Source organism: Morus notabilis, unplaced genomic scaffold, assembly GCF_000414095.1.
Source record: "Morus notabilis unplaced genomic scaffold, ASM41409v2 Scaffold1629, whole genome shotgun sequence".
Classification (NCBI taxonomy): Eukaryota; Viridiplantae; Streptophyta; class Magnoliopsida; order Rosales; family Moraceae; genus Morus; species Morus notabilis.
This window is the reverse complement of record NW_010363636.1, coordinates 106,855-128,615: the sequence shown is the minus strand read 5'-3', so window position 1 is coordinate 128,615 and position 21,761 is coordinate 106,855. Positions and strand designations below refer to the sequence as shown.

Here is a 21,761-nt window from a genome sequence, read left to right as displayed (position 1 = left end):
TCTGTATATTTATAGTGTTTAGCTATTACTCGTGTCCTTAAGGACATCCCAAATGCTATACTTAATAAAAACTCGTCACCAATTACAATATTTGTTATTTTGCTAACTTTAACATTTAATTATTATTGATTGATATATTTATTTATTTTATTTAATCATTACAACATTATTCTTTGTAAATTATTTTAATGTTTAAAGTTTATTTTTACAAGTTTCAAAATTTAATAATTATGACAAAAAATAGATACAACATTTGAAATATCATTACATTTTGGAGCACAAAATAAAACAGTATATTAAACATATCATTTTTACCCTTTTTAATGGTAAAAATACAACATTTGCATTGACTTTTGCATTTAAAACGAGCTTATATGAGCAAATTAAGCATTTGGATAGATGAGCTGGATTAGTCCAGACTTTGGAATGTGCTTCCACAAGACACACACACACACAAGGCCAATGTAATTAGCCCAAGCAAATGCTTGATTTGTTAAATAATTATACAAATAATTATACCAACATGAGTTACAAGGTACATCTAACAATTGTATACATTCAAGCTAGAATATCATTGCATACATAATATATAACTTTGTTCTTCATCTTTCAAACGGTTGGATAATTAAGAGGCATCCGTGGCAATACCGCATAGTCTTTCCTCTGCAGAAATGTCCCTCACAATCCTCACATATCCACTCTCTCCCCATGCTGTGCCCCAAGAATTTTTCACCAACCAATACTTGGTCCCATCCGTAGTAGTTCCATAGCCAACTGCTGTGACACCATGGTTCGAGTTTGTGCCACAAGGACCTGCAAAGACCCCACTTGAGTAGAACTGGAAAGCATAACCGCCCGCATCAATGGCGACGGAAACTGGCTGGCGGCTGACGGCTTGGAGCAGCGCCTGCTCACACGTTTTCGTGCCCGCTTATGGTGGCCGCAGGGGAAGCAGCCTTCTGGGAGTTGCAAGTCCCTTCCACTCCCTTGTAGGGGTAATATGTTGGCTTCTGTTGTGAGGCCACCATTGTCTTGGATGAATTGAAAGGCTTCGGACATTTCACCACCTTCGCAGCCGTGATCTTCGCGTGATCTTCGCCTTTTGTGTCGCAATCCACGAGCTGTTCTTCTGATAGGGAGATGAGATTCCCGGTTTTGAGCTTGGTAATGCCCTCTGTGGCAGCCGCTGCTTTGAATGCCCAGCAACAACCTAGAACATTATTGGTAGGCAAAATAAAGAAAATGAATATATATTAGTGGAGTCATTAAGTAGATAAAAACTAATTAAGCATGTAACTCTTGATTTAATCTGTGCATTACAATCCTATCCAACTTCATTTTCAGGAATAGCTTATTAAACTACTAGGCCTCGTTCACTTCGCGGATTCGAGTTTTCAATTCGAGCTGAGATGTGACATTTTCTGAGAGCTTTTCACTGTAGCAGAAAAAGTTAGATGTGATATTTTCTGAGTCCTTTTTACTGTAGAAACCTAAAACTGAAAACTCAAATCGGTGAAATGAACGAGCCCTAAAAGTTATCTCTAAAATACTAAAGTACTTTGACTTTTTATAATAATATAATCATGCATATTTTAGTATTAATAACATTTACTCTCCTTTCAAATAAAAAAAAAATTACTCAGTATATGGGGCTAAGATCTTACGAATGGTGATGATTAAGAGCACAAATGTAGGGAAACAAATTTATTCACTAGAAGTTCATTTTCTCACTAAATGAAACACAAATTAATTCTTGTGATCACATAGTTACAAAATTATTGTTGCCACCAAACAAAATACATATTAGATGCTATCTACTTTTAGTCATACCTTTAATTGGCTTGTTAATTAAATGTGGTCAATGGTCATATATATATATATATATATATATATATACCTCATTATGCACAAATATAATATAAAATATGTAAATTCTACTATGTAGAATTCTCATAAAAGGAGCCTTTTATAATAGGGTATCTTATCGATAGTGTATGTTTTTAAATGTTGTATTTAACTAAATTGCATTAAAAAATTTATAAAACTGATAGAATCTGATACATATATGACTGTTTAAAACAGACCCTATCAGATGGTGGGGTTGTAAAATTTTCATGTTTAAAACATACCCCTTCAAATGGTAGGGCCGTAAAATTTTCATAAAAAATGCTATTGTACTTATCTATATATCTTTAATTGGCTTGTTAATTAAATGTGGTCAATGGTCATATATATATATATATATATATATAAATATCTCATTATGCACAAATATAATATAAAATATGCAAATGTTGTATTTAACTAAATTGTATTAAAAAATTTATAAAACTGATAGATACATATATGACTGTTTAAAACAGACCCCTATCAAATGGTAGGGCTGTAAAATTTTCATGTTTAAAACAGACCCCTTCAGATGGTAGGGCCGTAAAATTTTCATAAAAAATGCTATTGTACTTATCTATATATTTTCTTAGAAGCAGCTATGTATCTAACTTACCACACTCTCCTTGGTCTTTGACAGTGGTCACAGCGCCTTGTTCTCTCCAATCAATGGAAGCTGGCAAGTCAGAGACATGTTACTTAAACCTCGAATTAGCTTCTAACAAAGAGCTCGACAAAACCTTTGAGGGATATTGTTTCTTGTAGCCATTATAAATGGCACGAAAGGATTTTGGAAGAATTCAATTAATTGATTAATATTGCTACAGTAACACGTTTATATATAGATTACAACAGAAAGCTTACTCAACAGGATTAGCAAAGCTTATTTAGCAAGATAACAAACTAACAACCTAACTAACAATAAGCTTAATAACTAACTAATAACAAAGCTTGCTTAACAAGCTTAATTCTGAGATTCCTTAACAGTCCCCCTCAAACTTAAAGTAGTAAGATCTTCTACTTTAAGTTTGCTCTGTATGTGACTAAAGGCTGAACTTGAAATGGCTTTAGTAAAAATGTCAGCCAATTGATCAACTGCAGGCACATGGCGTACATCCACTTGCTTTCTCATGACTTTTTCCCGGACAAAGTACAAGTCCAATTCTATATGCTTGGTTCTTGCATGTAAGACAGGTTTTGCTGCTAAATGAACTATACTGAGGTTGTCACACCAAATCACAGGTGTCTTTGAGGCAGAGAAATTTAACTTACTCAATAGAGATTGCATCCAAGATATTTCTGCCACAACACTAGCTAAGCTGCGATACTCTGCTTCTGTGGATGACCTAGACAATGTGTGCTGTTTTTTTGACTGCCACGATACCAGATTTGGTCCAAGGAAAACACAAAAGCCTGAGGTAGACCTCCTGTCATCAACATCTGATGCCCATTCAGCGTCACAAAAGCCAACCAAGTCCAAGTTTGCTGCAGGACATTGTCTCAGATGAAGTCCATAGTCAATCGTGCCAGCAAGATATCTCAAAATCCTCTTTACCACTTTCCAATGAGCTTCCAAAGGTGCTTGCATAAACTGGCATACCTTGTTAACACTAAATGAGATTTCCGGCCATGTAATTGTCCCATACTGCAGAGCACCTACCACACTTCTATACAGCTGGACATTGCTCATGGGATCACTGCCAAAAGAAGTTTACTTTTGCCCGGTTGTCATAGGTGCAGAAACGCTTTTGGCATACTGCATCTTTGTTTTACACAACAAATCTGTGATATATTTCTTTTGAGATAAGTGAAGTCCTTGAGTGGTCTTGGTTACCTGTATTCCCAGATAATAATCAAGTTCTCCCAAATCTTTAAGAGCAAAGGCAGTATTTAGTTGATCCGACACCTGCTGGATAGCTAAGTCATTAGTGCCTGTGATCAATATATCATCCACATAGACAAGAATGTATAACGACCACTGTGCTGTGATTTGAATGAAGAGTGACCTGTCAGACTTGGCTGAATGAAAACCAAGTTTGAGCAAGGCATGGCGGAGCTTATCAAACCAGGCTCGAGGAGCCTGTTTCAAACCATACAGAGACTTATGGAGCTTACAAACCAAGCTGGAATTCTGTTGATCAATGAATCCCGCAGGTTGCTCCATGAAAACCTCCTCTTGTAAATCTCCATTCAAAAAAGCATTATTCACATCAAGTTGCCTCACAGACCATTGTTTGCTCAATGCCAAATTGAGTATAACTCGAATAGTGGTTGGCTTGACTACTGGACTGAAAGTCTCAGTGAAATCAAAACCGGCAACTTGGTGAAACCCCTTTGCCACAAGTCTAGCTTTATACTTGTTTATGCTTCCATCTGGATTTTCCTTCACTCGAAAAACCCACTTACAGCCAATGGCCTTCCTCCCAGGAGGTAATGCAACCAAACTCCAGGTGTTATTCCGTTGAAGAGCAAGGAATTCATCAGTCATGGCTTGTTTCCAATGCTCTAATGTGAGAGCCTCTTCAACTGTACTAGGTTCTCGCGTGGCCATGTATACTTTGGGTTTGAAAATCCCTCGTTTGGAGCGTGTGACCATGGAGTGAGAAGGCAGGGAAGTGGGCTGTCGTGAGTTTTCAGCACATGAAGTAGATGCTGGAATTATTGGTGCTGTGACAAGAACTAGTTCATTGACTGAGGAAACAGCAGAAGAAGGAACAACAGGAGACGAGAGAGAAGGATGAGATGAAAAAGAGGACAGAGAGGGAATCACACTTAGAGGGTGATGGATACCGACCTGCAATTGAACAATTCCTAGCAGCTAACACACCAAAACTAGCCAACATACAAAGAATATTGAAGAAGGAGAGCTGAGAACGCCTTAAGACTCTCAATTGATATTAACTATAGAAAACGAAAGGAAATTACAGATCCACAGCTTCGAGGCGCTGCTACCTCCACTCACTAATTCCCTGCCTCACTCCTAGATGCTAAGCTCTTTTATTCATGATTCGGTTAGGTCACTAACAGAATTTTCATGTGACCAATCAACTAATGCCACCTGTAGCTTAAGTATTTGGGCCTCCTGGGGTACACATTATCAAACCGAACGTTCCTAACACTTCCCCCCTCTATAACTTGCACCTTGTCCCCAAGGTGGAATGTCGGAAATTGAACGGACATGGCGGCAGCTGACTCCCATGTGTTTTCAAACGAGGGCAGGCCCTGCCACTTGATGAGAACTTCGTGGTCACCAAGAGTAGCTTGCGACTGGCTATGACTTCTTCGGGCTGCACTAGGAGTTCACCATCGGCGCCAAGAAAAGTAGGTAGATCACCAACAGCTGCCTCCCCTCAGACGGCCTTGCGTAGCTGAGAAATGTGGAAAACCGGGTGGATCCTTGCCGTGGGCGAAAGGTCCAACTTGTAAGCAGCTGCTCCCACTCGCTCAAGCACGCGGAAAGGACCGTAGAAACGGGGGCTGAGCTTTTCATTCGGCCTACGGGGCCAGCGAGCGTAGCCGGTAGGGTTGCAATTTTAGATAGACCAACTCACCCTCCTGGAAGGTAACATCACGTCTTCGCTAGTCAGCTTGCTTCTTCATGCGGTCCTGGGCCTTGAGAAGGTTCTCTTTAAGTTCCTGAAGGATGGCATTGCGTTCCCTTAGTTGTTGATTCACGTCCTCCACAGGGGAAGGGTCATCCGTAAACTTCAAGAGAGTTGGGGGGTCGCGGCCATACAGAGCGCGAAAAGGTGTCATGCCCGCCGAAGACTGGAAAGTGGTATTAAACCAATATTCAGCCCACATTACCTACTTATGCCATGTCCCTGGTTTGCCTGCAACGAAACACCGTAAGTATGTCTCCAAACACCTATTAACCACCTCTGTTTGCCCATCCGTTTGAGGATGGTAGGCGGAGCTAAGTTTCAGCTAGGTCCCGGCTTGCTTGAATAGCTCGGACCAAAATTGGCTAATGAACACGCGGTCACGATCGGAAACAATCGTCCTTGGGAACCCATGCAGACAGACCACCTCGCGAATGAACAGAGTGGCTACTTCTCTAGCCGTGTAGGGGTGGCACAAGGGAAGGAAATGGCTGTACTTGGAGAACCGGTCGACAACAACCAGGATCGTATCCACTCCATGTGTTTTTGGCAACCCTCCAATAAAGTCAATAGAGATGTCCTCCCAAACCTATTGTGGGATTGGTAGTGGTTGTAAGAGGCCGGCGGGAGTAAGGGAAGAGTACTTGTTGCGTTGGCACACATCGCAGGCAGCGACATACTCTTGGACGTCTCTTTTGATGCCATCCCAATGGAGCACCTGAGAAATTCGTTTGTAGGTGTGAAAGAACCCGGAGTAACCCCCTGATGGAGTGGAATGAAATTCAGCTAGCGGTAGGGGAATTTTTGGCGATGTTTTGGGAAGTACCAAGCGTCCCCGATGAGTCAGATACCCCCTATTCACTTGGTAATCTGGATGGCTGTGCAGGTCAATGATAAGGTCCTGAGTAATATGGCGAAGGTTGGCATCCTCCTGCACCTCTCGTTCCAGCTCCTCCCAACCTGTGAAGGAAACTATAGAGATGGCGGCCAACTCATGAAGGTTGGCCTTTCGTGATAGTGCATCCGCCACGCGGTTAGAAGCACCTGTCTTGTACCTGATTTCGAAATCAAACCCCATCAATTTCGACACCCATTTCAGGTGTTCCCCTTCAATGAGCCGCTGCTCCAGAAGATATTTTAAACTTTTCTGGTCGGTTTTGATGATAAAGTGTCTGCCGAGAAGGTAGTGGCGCCACTTTGTTACTGCCAAGACAATAGCCATAAGCTCTCTTTCATAAACCGAACGAGCTTGTGCCATTTTCGACAATGCTTGGCTCCAGAAAGCCATTGGTCGACCCCCTTGCATGAGGTTTGCTCCAACCCCAAAGCCCGAAGCATCCGTTTCAGGCTCGAAAGGAGTGCTAAAATCCGGAATGGTTAATACGGGAAGGGTGGTCATGGCTGTTTTTAAACCCTCAAAGGCCGCCTGCGCTGTGGAGTGCCATCCAAAGGATTCCTTTTTAAGCAGTTGAGTCAAAGGGGCAGCTAGTGCGCCATACCCTTAGACACACCGGCGATAATAGCCGGTCAGACCAAGGAGGCCAGTCTGCGACATGAACTATCTTACTGGGGTCAGCAGCTACCCCCTCACCCGAGATAATATGGCCTAAGTAATCGATGCTAGTCTGCCCAAACTTGCATTTTTTCTCGTTTAAAACCAATTGGTTTGCTGCCAATAGTTCAAAGGCGGTCCGTAGGTGTCTCATGTGGGTTGGTAGGTTAGGACTATAGACTAAGATGTCGTCGAAAAATACTAAGATGAATTTCTGCAAGTGTGGACAAAAAATATCATTCATTAGACTCTGAAAAGTGGATGGGGCATTACATAAACCGAAAGGCATTACCTTGAATTCGTAGTGGCCGTCGTGAGTTCGGAATGCTGTCTTGGCTTGGTCAGCCTCCACTACTCGGATCTGATGGTAACCCGATTTAAGGTCGAGTTTAGAGAAGATCCTACTGCCTCTTAACTCGTCGAGGAGTTCGTCCACCGCTGGAATGGGGAATTTATCCTTGATGGTGATTTTGTTTAGTTCGCGATAGTCCACGCAAAATCGCCATCCTCCGTCTTTCTTCTTAACGAGCAGGACAGGACTCGAAAAGGGCAAGTGTTGGGCCGGATAATGCCTGCTTGCAGCATTTCGGCCACAAGTTTTTCAATCTCCGTCTTCTGTGAGTAAGGGTACCTGTAGGGTCGAATATTCGGGGGTGACGCGTCACTGAACAAAGGAATGCGGTGGTCCTGGTCCCTTGGAGGGGCAGGTCCCTTGGAGCTAGGAATAGGGTGCCAAATTCATGGATGAGGCTCTGTAAACCTGCCGGCACTAAGGAAGGGGAACTAGGGTCCTCTGGTTGGATTGCTTGTAGCTCCACAAGTGCTCCTTGTTCAGCTTGCAATAACATTTTCATAATAGCCTTAAGAGAGGCCTGTTGTTTGGTGTACGCTGGGTTGCCGTGGAAAGTGACCAGGTGGCCTCCAATGGAACACTTCATTGTGAGGTGCTACCAGTTAAAACAGACATCCCCGAGTGGTTTCATCCAAGTCACTCCTAGAATCACCTCTGGCACGCCTAAGGGAAAAAGGTAAAAATCTTGGGTGATACAAACCCCTTGTAGTTCCAACGGAAGGTTTTGGCAGATCCCGCTTCCTCCTTGGCGCACTCCATCCCCCATCTTAACTTGAAAAGGCTTCGTGGAAGTTACTGGTAGACCAAGCTCCTCCGCCAACCCTTGCGAGATGAAGTTGTGCGAGGCTCCTCCATCGATAAGGACCATGACCTGTCAACTTCAAGGTGTGATTGCCGGTTATCCCCACTAACGAGCTTAAGGAAAGCTCCATTCGAGCATTCTCAATACTTCCTTCCTCCCCTGTTGCATTCTCAGTTAGAGGCTCCTCTTTTTCCTCTTCGGTCTCAGCAATAATCATGACATTGAGGTGCTTATTTGCACACCGATGGCCGGGGTGGAACTTCTCGTCGCAGCGGAAACAGAGACCCTTCCTTCTTCTCTCTTGCGCTTCGGCTTCTGTTAAATAGCGGTGAAAAGGATCTTTTCTGCGTGGGAAGGTGGTCTGAGTGGTGTGATTCGAAAGGGGGGTGTTGGGTGAAGTGTTAGGTGAATTGTTGGTCGGTGGAAACTTCATTACCTCATTCACTACCACCTTAAGGTGGAAAGGAACACGTGTTGGTTCCAAAGTCTGCATGGGCCACGTGACAGCCTCTCGTGTCTCATAACCCTTCTGGTTATTCCACGTCCTCCCTCCTTTGGCTTTATGTTCCCAAGCCTGGCCCAATTCCCAGTTCTTCTCCTCAATTCTCTGGGCCACCTCCATCAGGTCCAACAGGGTGGGAGTATGGGCCAACCTTAATTCAGCCCGAACTTCTGTTTTCAATCCATGGAGGAAAGCTCCTCTCATGAACTCGTCGGACGCCTCCATCAGCGATGCCGACAATCTCTCGAAGTGGCTCCGGTATTCTCCCACGGTCCCTGTTTGCTGGATGCTCATGAGCCCCTCGTACTGGTTGCCCGCCATGGACGGTCGAAAATGCCGAAGCATGGTGGACTTAAACTCGGCCCAAGTGCGTATCGGAGCACGCGCCCCCAGCCACTGAAAAAAATCCAGTGCTGCTCCATTGAGGTGTATGGCTGCCGCGGCTAACTTCTCTTCCTCCGGCATGTTGTTGACGTAGAAGAATTGCTCCGCCTTGAAGAACCACGCATGTGGCTCATCTCCCGTGAAAAACGGTAGCTCCAGTTTCCGAGGACTTGCAATCCCTGCTCCCGCCATAATTTCCGGTGGTTGTCGAGCTCTCACGCCCCCCTCGCGATCCTCTGTGGAACTTCCTCCGGTCACTCTTGGGGATGCGGACGACTCTGCTTGTAACTTCCCTTTCTCCATTGACAGTTTCGCAACAACGATGTCCTGCAATTGCGAGAACCCATTTTGCATCTTGAGCATCATTTCCCGCATGGCCGCCATATCTGCCTGGCAATTCGTCATTCCTTCTTCAATGGCGCTCAGGTTCTTCTCTACGATATCAAGCCTTCCCTCCATCCTCGTGTTTCCCATACCCAGGTATCGGTGCTCTGATACCAAGTTGATGGATACCGACCTGCAATTGAACAATTCCTAGCAGCTAACACACCAAAACTAGCCAACACACAGAGAATATTGGAGAAGGAGAGCTGAGAACGCCTCAGGACTCTCAATTGATATTAACTATAGAAACCGAAAGGAAATTACAGATCCACAGCTTCGAGGCACTGCTACCTCCACTCACTAATTCCCTGCCTCACTCCTAGATGCTAGGCTCTTTTATTCATGATTCGGTTAGGCCACTAACAGAATTTCCATGTGACCAATCAACTAATGCCACCTGTAGCTTAAGTATTTGGGCCTTTCTTGGGCCTCCTGGAGTACACATTATCAAATTGAACGTTCCTAACAGAGGGGCAGACAGAGAAGAAGAGCTGGCCTCACCAGAGACGGGGGCATCAGCTTTATTACAACCAGCAAAAGGAAAAGAAAGCTCATCAAATATGATGTCCCTCGAAATATAAATTCGTCCAGAGGAATCAAGAGATTTATACCCTTTATGTTTGATGCTATACCCAAGGAAAGTGCACGGTGTAGACCTAAAATCCAACTTATGTCTGTTGTAGGGTCTAGTGTTTGGATAACATGCACAACCAAAAACTTTAAGTTGTGAATAGGTAGGTCTAGTATGAAAAAGGACTTCTAAGGGTATTTTATGGTGAAGTATTGGTGTTGGAAGTCTATTTATGAGAAAAACAGAGGTACGAAAGACTTCATCCCAATACTTAAAGGGCATGGACGCTTGAGCAAGGAGGGTTAGACCCATTTCCACTATGTGCCTATGTTTACGCTCGGCAGTACCATTTTGTTCATGTGTATGAGGACAAGGGTGTCTATGTTCAATGCCATTTTGGACAAGAAAATCTGTAAAGACACAGTATTCCCCACCCCAATCGGTTTGAACACTTTTGATGGATGCTTCAAGCTGTTTTTCAACCAATGTTTTGAAGTTGATAAAGGATTGGAATGCTTCAGATTTTGTGCGAAGCAAATACACCCAAGTAAAGCGAGAATAAGCATCAACAAAATGAATATAATATCGATATCCACTGGAAGACAAGGTGGGTGAGGGACCCCATTAACCAGAGAAGACAAGTTGCAATGGTTTAGTGTATGTTGTTTGAGAAATTGGAAAAGGCAGCTTATGTACTTTACCAAGGCAACAAGACTGACAGATAGTAGAAGATGTTTTATTGATGGCAGAAAGATTACAAGTAGTCAATACATGCTGTACAACCTTATCTGCTGGATGACCTAACCTATTATGCCAAAGCTCAAAGTGAGAGGATCTATCAACAGTGCTAGTACAAGCATGCATAACAGGAACAGAAGAATTTAACTTGCTAGAAACAGAAGAACAAGAGGTAGAAGAAGGTTGAGAGACAATTGAACCCAACGACTTGAGATTGAGCTGGGAGTTGTCAAAAACATAGAGACCATCCTTAAGACAACCCTTCAGCAGCACCTCCTTTGAAGTTGAATCCTTGACAAAACAGGAAGTGGGGTGAAATTCAAAGAAAACTTGATTATCAGCCGCAAATTTTGAAACACTCAACAGATTTTTACGAATTTCAGGGACAAGTACTAAGTGTTTGAGAGCTAGAGACTTAGAAGAAACAAAAGGATTAGAAAAAACAGAAGAGCCAATGCGTTTAATAGTCAATCCCTTACCATTGCCCATGTGCACCTGATCAAGCCCATAAAATTCTGAACTTGACATGAGATTGGAAGGATCTGCAGTCAAGTGGTTTGTAGCACCAGAATTAGGATACCACTCCATGTCAAAGGATGCATCTGGATACCAGGCTGAGTCGGTTATAGCTTCAGGAGCAGCAAGCATAGCTCCCATCTGAGCTGAATCAATCGTGGTACCCTGACATTGAGCAAGATTACCCTGAAGTTGATGGTTGAACTGAGAAGGGCCTGTAAAAGACTTGTCAAATCGATAATAGCACTGCATCACCATATGTCCTGTTTTTCCACATAGTTGACATTGGACCTTGTTCTTGTTCCAAACATTTCCACGGCCACGACCATTAAACTTTCCCCTGCTGCTGGTGTTAGAATTTCCAGAGAAGGAACTTTGTCTAGAAGAAAATCCACCAGAGGATTGACCAGAAAATGGAGAGAAACCTCCATTATAACTTCCATGAGGAGAAGAAGTATGTGGAGAGTAACTGGAGCTGAAACCCCCAAATCTCGAGTGAGAATGGGATGTACCACTAGCCATGGCCAGATTGGCAGACGTAAGTCCACTAGCTAAGTTAGAGCCATCACTTATCTTAACAGCCCTCTCAATTCGAACTTCTTGAGACAAAATTAGGGATTCAATTTCCTCAATTGAATGTTCACCAAATCCAGAGTTCACACTGATTTCTAAAATATCGTATTCAGGAGGTAAACCATTAAAGATTGCATCAATATGATCCTTAGGAGCAATTACGTGTCCAACTAAAGCAAGCATATCAACAAAATACCTAATCCGAATCAAGTATTCATTCACAGTTAAAGAATCTTTTCGAACATTTTGCAATTGAGTCTTGAACTGAGATTTCTTAGCACGAATTCGTGAGGCAAAATATACCTCAATTGTTTGCCAGACCTGAGCCGCAGTTTCACAGTTGACCATTCGAGCAAGAACCGAATCCGTCATGGAGGCCAACATCCAAGACACGAGCAGCTGATCCTGCTGTTCCCACTCAAGAAATTCCGGATTAATCACGCGAAGAAGTTCATCCTCAGGAGAAAGAAACCTTGGAGGAAATCTTGCAGAATTTGAGAGAAATTCCTGAAGGCGATAACCTCGAACGGTAGCAAGGATTTGTCGCCGCCAAACAAGAAAGTTGTTATTATCCAATTTTGAGGAAATCAGATGTGAAAAAGTAATCGGAGTCGAACGAGAGAAAGAAGAATAGGAAGAATTTGTTGGCACAGCCATAGAAGGATCTCCCATGGCGGTTACTGGAAAAGAACTCCGTCACCGTCAAGAAGAAAGCTCTGATACCATATAAGAAAAGTGTACTCAGAGAGGATTTTGGAAGAATTCAATTAATTGATTAATATTGCTACAGTAACACGTTTATATATAGATTACAACAGAAAGCTTACTCAACAAGATTAGCAAAGCTTATTTAGCAAGATAACAAACTAACAGCCTAACTAATAGTTTGCTTAATAACTAACTAATAACAAAGCTTGCTTAACAAGCTTAATTTTGAGATTCCTTAACATTGGTCAAGTATGCAAGTTCATGCTCAGAGTGTACATTTGGCCTATTCCTTTGTTAAAATCTTCTATGAGTTTAACGTTATCCTTGAAAATCACATATCGTCTCTCCTTCTCTTCCATGTCTTCATAAACTCGTCCATGTTGAGCCATCCAATTTTCATGCCTATTCAACATGTTCGTCTCCTCGCAGCGGAGTTCACAACAGAAACCTAATCTTGAGGCAAAAATGGCGGCCAATACTAAAAGAGATGACAAGCTTATAATGAGATTTTGAATTGAGTTTGTGTGAGCCATATTGGTAACTGAATACAAATATAGTTAATATTCAATATTGTTTAGAGAGTACTAGAGATGATCAAGTGAAATATTCTTTGAATTTGGCATATGAACTTAAAATTGGCAATTGGATTTATATAAGCTTAAAAGATTGTTGTAGCCTATACTTCTCTTCTTCATATTACAATCTACCTAACTTAAAAGACCTTCTGATATACACTCCAAAAACCACATGTTCAAGTTACGTATTGAAATTGGCTAATTTCTGGCCAACTTATCAACTTTGTGATATGGAGAGGGTTGGAAATTAAGTACTATATTTGTTTAATTATTTGCATGATCCTATTTAACGTGATGTTGGATTGGCTGTGTATGCCATTCATGACCAGTGAGGTGAATTTCTATTGGTGAAGGAAGGCGTTTTTTTTTTTTTTTTTTAAATTTTAACAAAAATAGGGATGCATAAATTTGGAGAGACGGGAACTAGAGAATAAATTTCTATTGGTGAAGGAAGGCGTTTTTTTTTTTTTTTTCAAATTATAACAAAAATAGGCATGCATAATTTGGAAGAGACGGAACCTAGAGAATAAAGAGGTGGCAATTACCAACACGGTTAAACAATTTCTTGGAAGAGAATTTTGTATTACAATCACCAAGGGGAGTAATATATATTATAAATTTATTTTCATTTTGAAAGAAATGGCTTCTGCCTTCTATACTCTTTATTTCCTTTCTTTTTCTCTAAATCATAGTAGTAATTATTTTCTCACTTTAATTCTTTCTCTAGTTCTTCCCCCCCCTAACATATGAATAAATGATGAGAGGTAATAAATTAACATAAAAGAGAGCACTTAGAACATCTCAATAAGGTTGGTGCCTACTAGCTTCCAACTCATGGGCCAAGCTCCCAAGCTCCCAACCCAATGTTATTAAAGAAAAAGAAAAATTAAAGAGTTTAATAACATACAAATGAGAAATCGTCAAAAGGATAACGAGACCTAAAGCAACTTAAAACAAGTTAAATACCACCAAGTGTCGTGTGCTTCTGGTCACAGGTTTGAGTCATAAGTTATCCTTTTAAAGGTATTAGATGTGGAATGCTTGTTTCTTATCAGTCTAGTACTCAATTTAAATGCTTGCGCTCACACTCACATGTATTCTTACCGTTAGCATATTTAATGAAGTTGGGTTTAAATGCTCCTTGTCCAAGAGGTAACGCCTAGTTATGGGGCCTTCAACGAACATTCTATTGGGGTCTCTTTGGTAATTTTAGGGATGGCATGATAGTTGCCGCCTCCCCGAACTTATTCTTTAAAAAAAGAAAGAAAACAAAAAAACCTAAAGGGCCTAAGTCAACAAGTCGGGACATGAGGCCAGAAAGAAAAAGCCATAACTTTACCTGTGAAAATCAAACCCACGATAGAACTCATTAAAATCCTACCTAGTAAAACCCAGAGGGAAAAATCTGCTTGTGCTTATCAACAAAATAGACCTAAGAGCCAAAAGCAAACGAGAATAAAAGAGATCATCACATACATAGAGTCACATAGCGCAAGAATAAAACCCATCAACTTAACTTCAAAAGCAAACGAAATATCAAGAGGATCCAAACATAGAGAAAAAAAAAATTAAAACCACATATTTCACTTAGGTAATGGAATATTTTTGTAACTAAATGTTTTTTTATCGGATATTGGAAATAAATGGATATTTTATATCTTCCTTGTTAAAAATTGTCGTATTTCTTTTGGCTTATTGCTAGAACAATGCTTAAATGAAGTGTTGTTATACACTAGCAATTTTTTTTTTCATCTTATTAGTCATGTTGATAGCATAAAACATAAAACATGACAATCAGTATAATAATTACTATATAATTATGCTACTATATAATTTCTTTAATTTGTATATTTCAATTCTACTCTTGTAAATATGTCACATAATTTAATATCTACTATTATTTAATTCATTTTCCTTTATTTTTAAAATAGTTTTTTAATATTTCTGTCCTTTTCTAGTTACCTAATGCCTCTTACTAAACATACTACAATTTTAAGGTTTTAGCTTTTATTTTCTAGCTAAATCTGGTCGAATTTATCCTACGGTGATCAATGATGCGGAGGAGTAGTTTAGCTTTTTCATAGGCAGAGGACTTAGAAAATATAATTTTAGGGAATTTCTACCCAAGAAATTGTCTTTTTTACTCTTTAACCGTTATGTTATTTTTTCGCAGTTAGAATTATGATCAGAAACAACTATGTGTAACGAGTCGTAAATTTTTAATATAGACAGTCACATATTAGGCCGTTCAAAATTAATCCAAACAGTTATTCTCCTAGGAGTTCAATATATTTAAACCCTTCTTTTACATTCTTGCAAAAAGAAAATAATAATAATAATAATGGTAATAAGGGATCATCTAAATATCACTTATGTCCTTATTATGTAAATACTTAAATTACCACCTGTGTTTATAAAATCATACACAAACAACCCCTGGAGCAATTAATTTTTTTTTTTTTTTATAAAAAAAGAACAATCAATTATAAAAATAAAAAAGAAGTAGAACAAAATGAAAAAAAAAATAAAAAAATAAAAAAAAAAGAAGAAAACAAAGAATAAATGGAATGTAAAAACAAATCTAGTCTAGTCTAGATATAAAAATGTAATAAAAAATGGTGAAGAATTAAAAATATAAGGAAAGGAAAAGAAATAGAGAGAAATTTCTCACATTGTAAAGTCATAGAATCATAAATCCTTATTAGCAACATCAACTAATGTAAAGCAGAACAAATCGATCAATACATCCACCCTAGTGTAAAGCATAAATCAAAGAACAACGAAAGTTTACGAAATTTGAGAAAGTGAAAATTTTAAAAATAAAAGTGGGAGGGAAAATGAAATAACAAACAATTCTATCAGTACTAAATTAGATGTTTGCAGATATTAATTGTGAGAAAAAGAGCCAAGTGAACAATATATATGTGCTCAGAAAAAATAGACAAATCGACTAGAAAAAATCAGCCCAACAATAATCACCATATCGGCCATGTGCCCCAAGTAAAGTATAATATACAAATATTAGACGTGTTTTATTATTTAAAAGTACTTTTTTTTTAATATTATATAAGTGGATATTTTTAGATTTATGATTATTGAGGATTATTCTCATTAGTGTTCTTGTATTTTATAATCATTTTAGTTTATCCTCTAAATTTTAAAAACTCTCACTTTGTTTTTTGAACTTTGAATTGCTCTCACTTAACATTTTTCTCATAATTTTTATTAAAATAAGACATAAAAAAAGAGAGTTAAGTGTGGTCATGTGGTTTTTATCTATTTTTTAACATAAATGCAAACAGAAAGATCACGCGACTACGTTATTCTCTTTTTTTTTATCTGTTTTTAACAGAAATTATAACCGAACGAGTTAAATGGAAACAATTCAAAATTTATTGAACAAAATTAAAATTTTTAAAGTTTAACGGAAAAACTGAGAATGATCTTAAAATTTAAAAAGCGTTAATAATAATAATCCCGACTTCTAAAGTATGCATTTTATGTAATTATTTCACGATAATCTGCCCCCTTTTCACCTCTCCTGGTTTACTAGACTGATGAGTCCTACTACTCATATTAGGATTCAATTTCAACCTAATCTTTCCTTTATGTAAGAATCATACCCGCACTCAGCCAAAGCCAAAAAAAAAAAAAAAAAAAAAACATCGCGACACACAGACTGGAGAGACTAAACCTTTGAATAGGGGTGTTCGGCGGTTAAAAACCGCCGGTTTTAGTCGGTTCAGTAGCCGAACCGACCATGTCAGTTTTCTAAAATCAGAAACCGAAACCGAACCACAGAAAGTACTATTCAGTCTGGTTAACCGAACTTCAGTTTTCGGTCGGTTTTCGATTTTGGTAATCAAGACTGTGACCATCAGTTAACCATCAGGTTACCATCCTCTTTAGTTGCATTTTTTTACCAGAAAATGCAAAAAAAATATACATTATAGCATCATACTAAAAAGTTTAAATCATTTAAAGTTCTAAAATAAGTTTTATCATAATCTAAGTCCTTACATAGTTGTTGTCCATGAAAATTTCAGTAATAGTACCCATACTTTGAAACTTCACCAAAAATTCATTTTAAAACATGTTTGGACAAAATTTTGTAGAGAGTAACCTGATATGTCTACTTTAACTCCACAAAACTTCAGCTTCAAATTCAAACTATAAATAGAGAAAACATACTCGTAATGTACACTACCCGCTATTAAAATTTCATATTCATTTAGGCATTTTCACAAACATCTTGCATGCAGCTCAATAAAACACATAAAAACAACATAAGATTCATTCTAATCTGCCTGAAATAACAATTATATACAATAATAAGGTAGAAGCAATAACTGTATGTTCGATTTTCGTCATAAACATGTCAAAACTCAAAACACTCACGTTCAAGAACATACATGCAACTCAAATTTGTAAATAAAGCACCAGCTGAAAATAAAAGAAAGAAAAGAAGAAAAAATAGAGGCAAAGCAAGCATAACCCATTAACGGCAGTGGTGGCAGAGGGCAGTGGTGGTACCTGGAGACTCGGCGCGACAGGAAGGGGGCAGTCCGGCAGAGATTAACTCGGACGGAGATGACAGAGGGCGGACATGTGAGGAGAGACAGAGGCATGGAGCGGCGGGCGCTGGGGGCTAGGATTTTTTTTCCCCAAATCTGAGAGAGTGAGACTGTGAGTCGTGAGAGACAAAGAGAGATTGTGAGAGTGAAAGAATGAGAGATTAGTCAGACTGAAGGGGAAAACGACAACATAAGCAATAAAACAGTGAGAAATGGTTTAAAACAACAACAGAAAAAAGTTATATAACTCTTATATAATACATTCGGCCGGTCCGGTTTATAACTGAACCTCAAGGGCCTAAACCAAAATTGAACCGCATTGAAGCATTGTCGGTCGGTTAACTGAACTAATTTTTGTCAGTTTCACGTAGTGCCGTATTCTTTAATTTTTGAGCGGTCAATTTTTCAGTTGGTGACAGTCGATTTTCATTTTACAATTTTTTTGTACAATCCTACCTCTGAATAGGTAAATCTATCTAGTTTCCTCTTCGTTTAACTTCTATCACTTCATATTTACTTAGGAAATATGTTCGATGGTTCTGGGTTTTTAAGGATTTTTACGTTTGCATTAAAACTTAAAAAAAATTTGAACTCAAGTTATAACTTTATTTAAATTTACGTTCTTTTAAAAATTTGAGTTTGAACTTGAGTTTTAACCTGAATTTGATGTTAAAATCTGAGTTCAAATTTTCCCTTCAACTCAAGTTCATAAACCTAAATTCAAGTTAATGAACAATATTTTTTCTATTATTAAAAATATTATAACTTTTTCGTTTTAATTCTGATTGAGATGATTCTTTTTTTTATGCGTTCACAACGAACAGACGAATAAAACTCTATATATATACCATATTAAAATTTCCCATCATCATTGAGTTTTTATCTAAATACAAACTCAAGTTTTGACTCACCAAAACACAAACTTAAAAAGATTATTATCTCAAATTATAACTCAAATGTACACAACTAAACATAAACTCAAATTACAACTTAAACTCAAGCCCATTCATTTTACCGATTTGAGTTTAGAATTTGAGTTTAGCTACAGTAAAAAGCTCTCAGAAACAGTCACATCTAATATTTTTACTACAATAAAAAAACTCTCATATAAAGTCACATCTCAACTCAAATTAAAAACTCAAATAAACGAACTAAATGGGACCTCAAATTATAACTTAAATTCAACTTAAAATCTATACTAAAATCTCCCTAACTTAAAAAATATAACTGTACAGCCCTAAAAGCTTTTTTGTTTCTTTGCTCACATTCCGATTGCTTTTTTTTTTTTTTGGTTAAAATTTTTGAAATAAAAGGCTTTCCATCCTTATCGGAGTTTTCAATCTAAGTAAAAAGTTTATTCCTTGATTTGAAGTTTCTTTGCCCTGGGAATCACTGTTAGCGAATTGCGCGTTAAATGGAGAATTTGTCTAATTTTTTGCTCTCAAGTAAGTAGGTTTGATTTTTTTTTTTTAGTTTATTTAGGTTTGATTTGAGCTTGTGGGGTTTAGGGTTTGGTTATAAATTTCTAAATTTTTATAAGTCTCTCTAGAAATCATACTGAAGAAGTTGGTGATTTGTTTTTTTTTCCCCGGATTGGATGATTAGTTTGGTCTCGTTTTGTAGTGCATTCATTGTAGGAAGCAGAACATAATCCAACAAAGCAAATTGCAAATGGCTGCTGCGGCTAGCATCACGGACTCTGTTTCGGAAACAAACCCGAAACCTCAAACCGTATACCGGTGCAAGAAGTGCCGGAGAATCGTTGCTGCGGAGGAGAACATAGTTGCCCACGAGCGCGGGAAGGGAGAAATCTGTTTCAATTGGAAAAAGAGGAGTGTTAACATGGAAGAACCAGCTGAATGCACCTCCATATTTGTTGAGCCCATGAAATGGATGGAAGCAGGTAATTTCCAAACCATTCTTATTTTTATCTTTAGGCCAATCTATTTATGTATTTGTTATATATCATATATGCAATGCTTAATTCAGGCTTTGTTTTTTGAACTTGACAGTTCAAGAAGGTCATATGGAAGAAAAGCTTCAGTGCATGGGCTGCAAAGCTCGCTTGGGTTACTTCAATTGGGCAGGTATGCAGTGCAACTGTGGAGCTTGGATCAATCCTGCTTTTCAACTGCACAAAAGCCGACTGGACGAGTGCCGTTCATGAGACAATTAGTAAGTAGTATTAATTGGATAGTAGGGTAACTAGAAGGGCCAGTAATCACACTGGTGAACTCAATTTGGGATTGTTTTATAGAAGTTTTATTAACATCTTGAATGGTTGATGTAGTAGATTTGCCAATTCTAAATCACAATTTTATATACAACTAGTGACAGTTTCTTTGATGCTAATTGACTCATGATACATTGTTGATGTTTCATCTTCTGTTTCTTTTTTTCACTCTGTATAACCTTGCATCTTGGTCTCAACCCTCCATATTTTCTCTTACCTATCTAATAATAACCCAAAATCAGCGTCCCCTTTTATAATTGAAAATTAGGGCAACAGGATGTACAAGTGTGAAATCAATCTCCAAACACCCTTAGTGAAATTTTGATCTAGGATGGAAAGGTCAATCCTTTAATTCCTCTTCATAAGGCAATAATCGTGCTCCACGACTTTAATACTTGGATCTTGTAAACTTAATTTTTGTGTACACTTGCTGTTCAATCACCAAAAGTTTAGTCATCAGCTGATTGTTCTGGCTGATTGATCCCTACTGAGGGAAAGGTTGATGATTGAGTTGGGATAAAGGAAGGGCAGGGGGTATATTTTGATGTAGGGTGGAAAGGACTATTTTAAGTGTTGGGGGCGATAAAAGCATGACCATAGAATCTTCATCTTCAGTTAAAATACATTTGTGTTAGGCTTTCGGAGAAGAAAATTTTGCTTGAGAAAATTGCCGAACTTACCCTTAGAGTGCGTGACTCTGGATTTTTACTCTCTATTCTTGATTAGTCCCTTTTGACTGATATAATTATTTAGCTAAGAAAGATATTAATCAAGAATAAGGAATAAAAATCGGACCCATATACTCTAAGGGGTGTTTGTCTCTTTTTCCCAAATTACTTCTACTCTGACATTAAAAATTTAAGGTGTCATCAGTACCCTTCCATTAAGTAAGCGCTCCAGTTTTTACTTTTTGTGTTTAGTTTGGTTCAACTAATTCTTGCCAACTTTTATTGGTAGAAAATCTAGTATTATAATGTATCATCTGTTCTATTCTTCACTCAACTTACCACTAATCATGAGAAAATCTACCAAAACAAGTCCTTTAATGGGGGAAAAACTGGAAAACTGGAATGGAAGGGGGAAAAATGAAGAAGAAAAAGATGTCCAATTTATAGAATTCAAGTTGTGAAAGAATCAAGTAAAAACTTTACGAATCTGGTGGCCTTGGACAGTTTGATGGTCAAGGCTCTTGAAGTGAATTTTCCTAGTGGGCGGATCGCCGACGACTATCTCACTGACCAGAGGCCACAACATGAGCTCCTTAGCCTTAAATCCTTATCCGACCGACATCTTTTCTCTTCTCTCTACACAACGACTGAAACCAACATTAGTTTCCAGTTTTCTAGCAGTATATATGATGTCATTCTTACTGGTAATTGCCATTCTCAGCAAGCCAAATATACACTCAAGCGTATTTTTAATTTAACCAGGGGTAGAGGGAACTGAAGCTGGAGTTTGCTTAGTATTGTCTTTTATTTGTAAAAGAGCTTGCTCCCCTCCTACAATCAATTTCTTGCTTTAGATCAATTAAAAGGAAGAAAGGGTAGTTTTAAAATTTCATTCGTCATAGAAAACATTGCATAAACCATGAGTCCTAAAAGTAGAAAATTTCTTATTTTAATCCCATTTTACCAAATTCCACAACAAAATTGTCACATGTAATGTATTTGTGATGCAACTACATCTGACTTGGGTTGATAAATAATAGTTTTGCTTGCTTTCATGCTTTGCATGCTAACCTTTGGGCTTATCACTTATCATCGCGATTTTGACTTGTATATTTTTCAGTTAAATCCAACTAAAATCGA

The 21,761-nt window shown here is 38.7% G+C and overlaps 1 protein-coding gene and 1 pseudogene across 2 annotated transcripts; one reads left to right on the top strand and one right to left on the bottom strand.

The window, feature by feature from the left end:
- Positions 1-429: 429 nt before the first annotated feature.
- Positions 430-18,048, bottom strand: LOC112092812 (annotated as a pseudogene).
- Positions 18,049-19,012: 964 nt separating this feature from the next.
- LOC21389246 (probable inactive dual specificity protein phosphatase-like At4g18593) lies at positions 19,013-20,049 on the top strand. Of its 2 annotated transcripts, XM_024169874.1 has the most exons (3): positions 19,013-19,165; positions 19,344-19,623; positions 19,733-20,049. In XM_024169874.1, exons 2-3 carry the CDS (start codon positions 19,392-19,394, stop codon positions 19,885-19,887), a joined length of 387 nt encoding a protein of 128 aa, XP_024025642.1. In that variant the 5' UTR covers positions 19,013-19,165; positions 19,344-19,391; the 3' UTR covers positions 19,888-20,049. The 2 variants fall into 2 exon arrangements, with proteins under 2 accessions (XP_024025642.1, XP_010103036.1); XM_010104734.2 differs by lacking the exon at positions 19,013-19,165 and having other exon boundaries at positions 19,217-19,623.
- Positions 20,050-21,761: the final 1,712 nt, after the last annotated feature.

Excerpts from the sequence above, each read along its gene's own strand:
- LOC21389246 (XM_024169874.1), top strand. The coding sequence starts at position 19,392 with ATGGCTGCTGCGGCTAGCATCACGGACTCTGTTTCGGAAACAAACCCG. Across the intron at positions 19,624-19,732 it reads CATGAAATGGATGGAAGCAG|TTCAAGAAGGTCATATGGAA; the intron begins GTAATTTCCAAA and ends TGAACTTGACAG.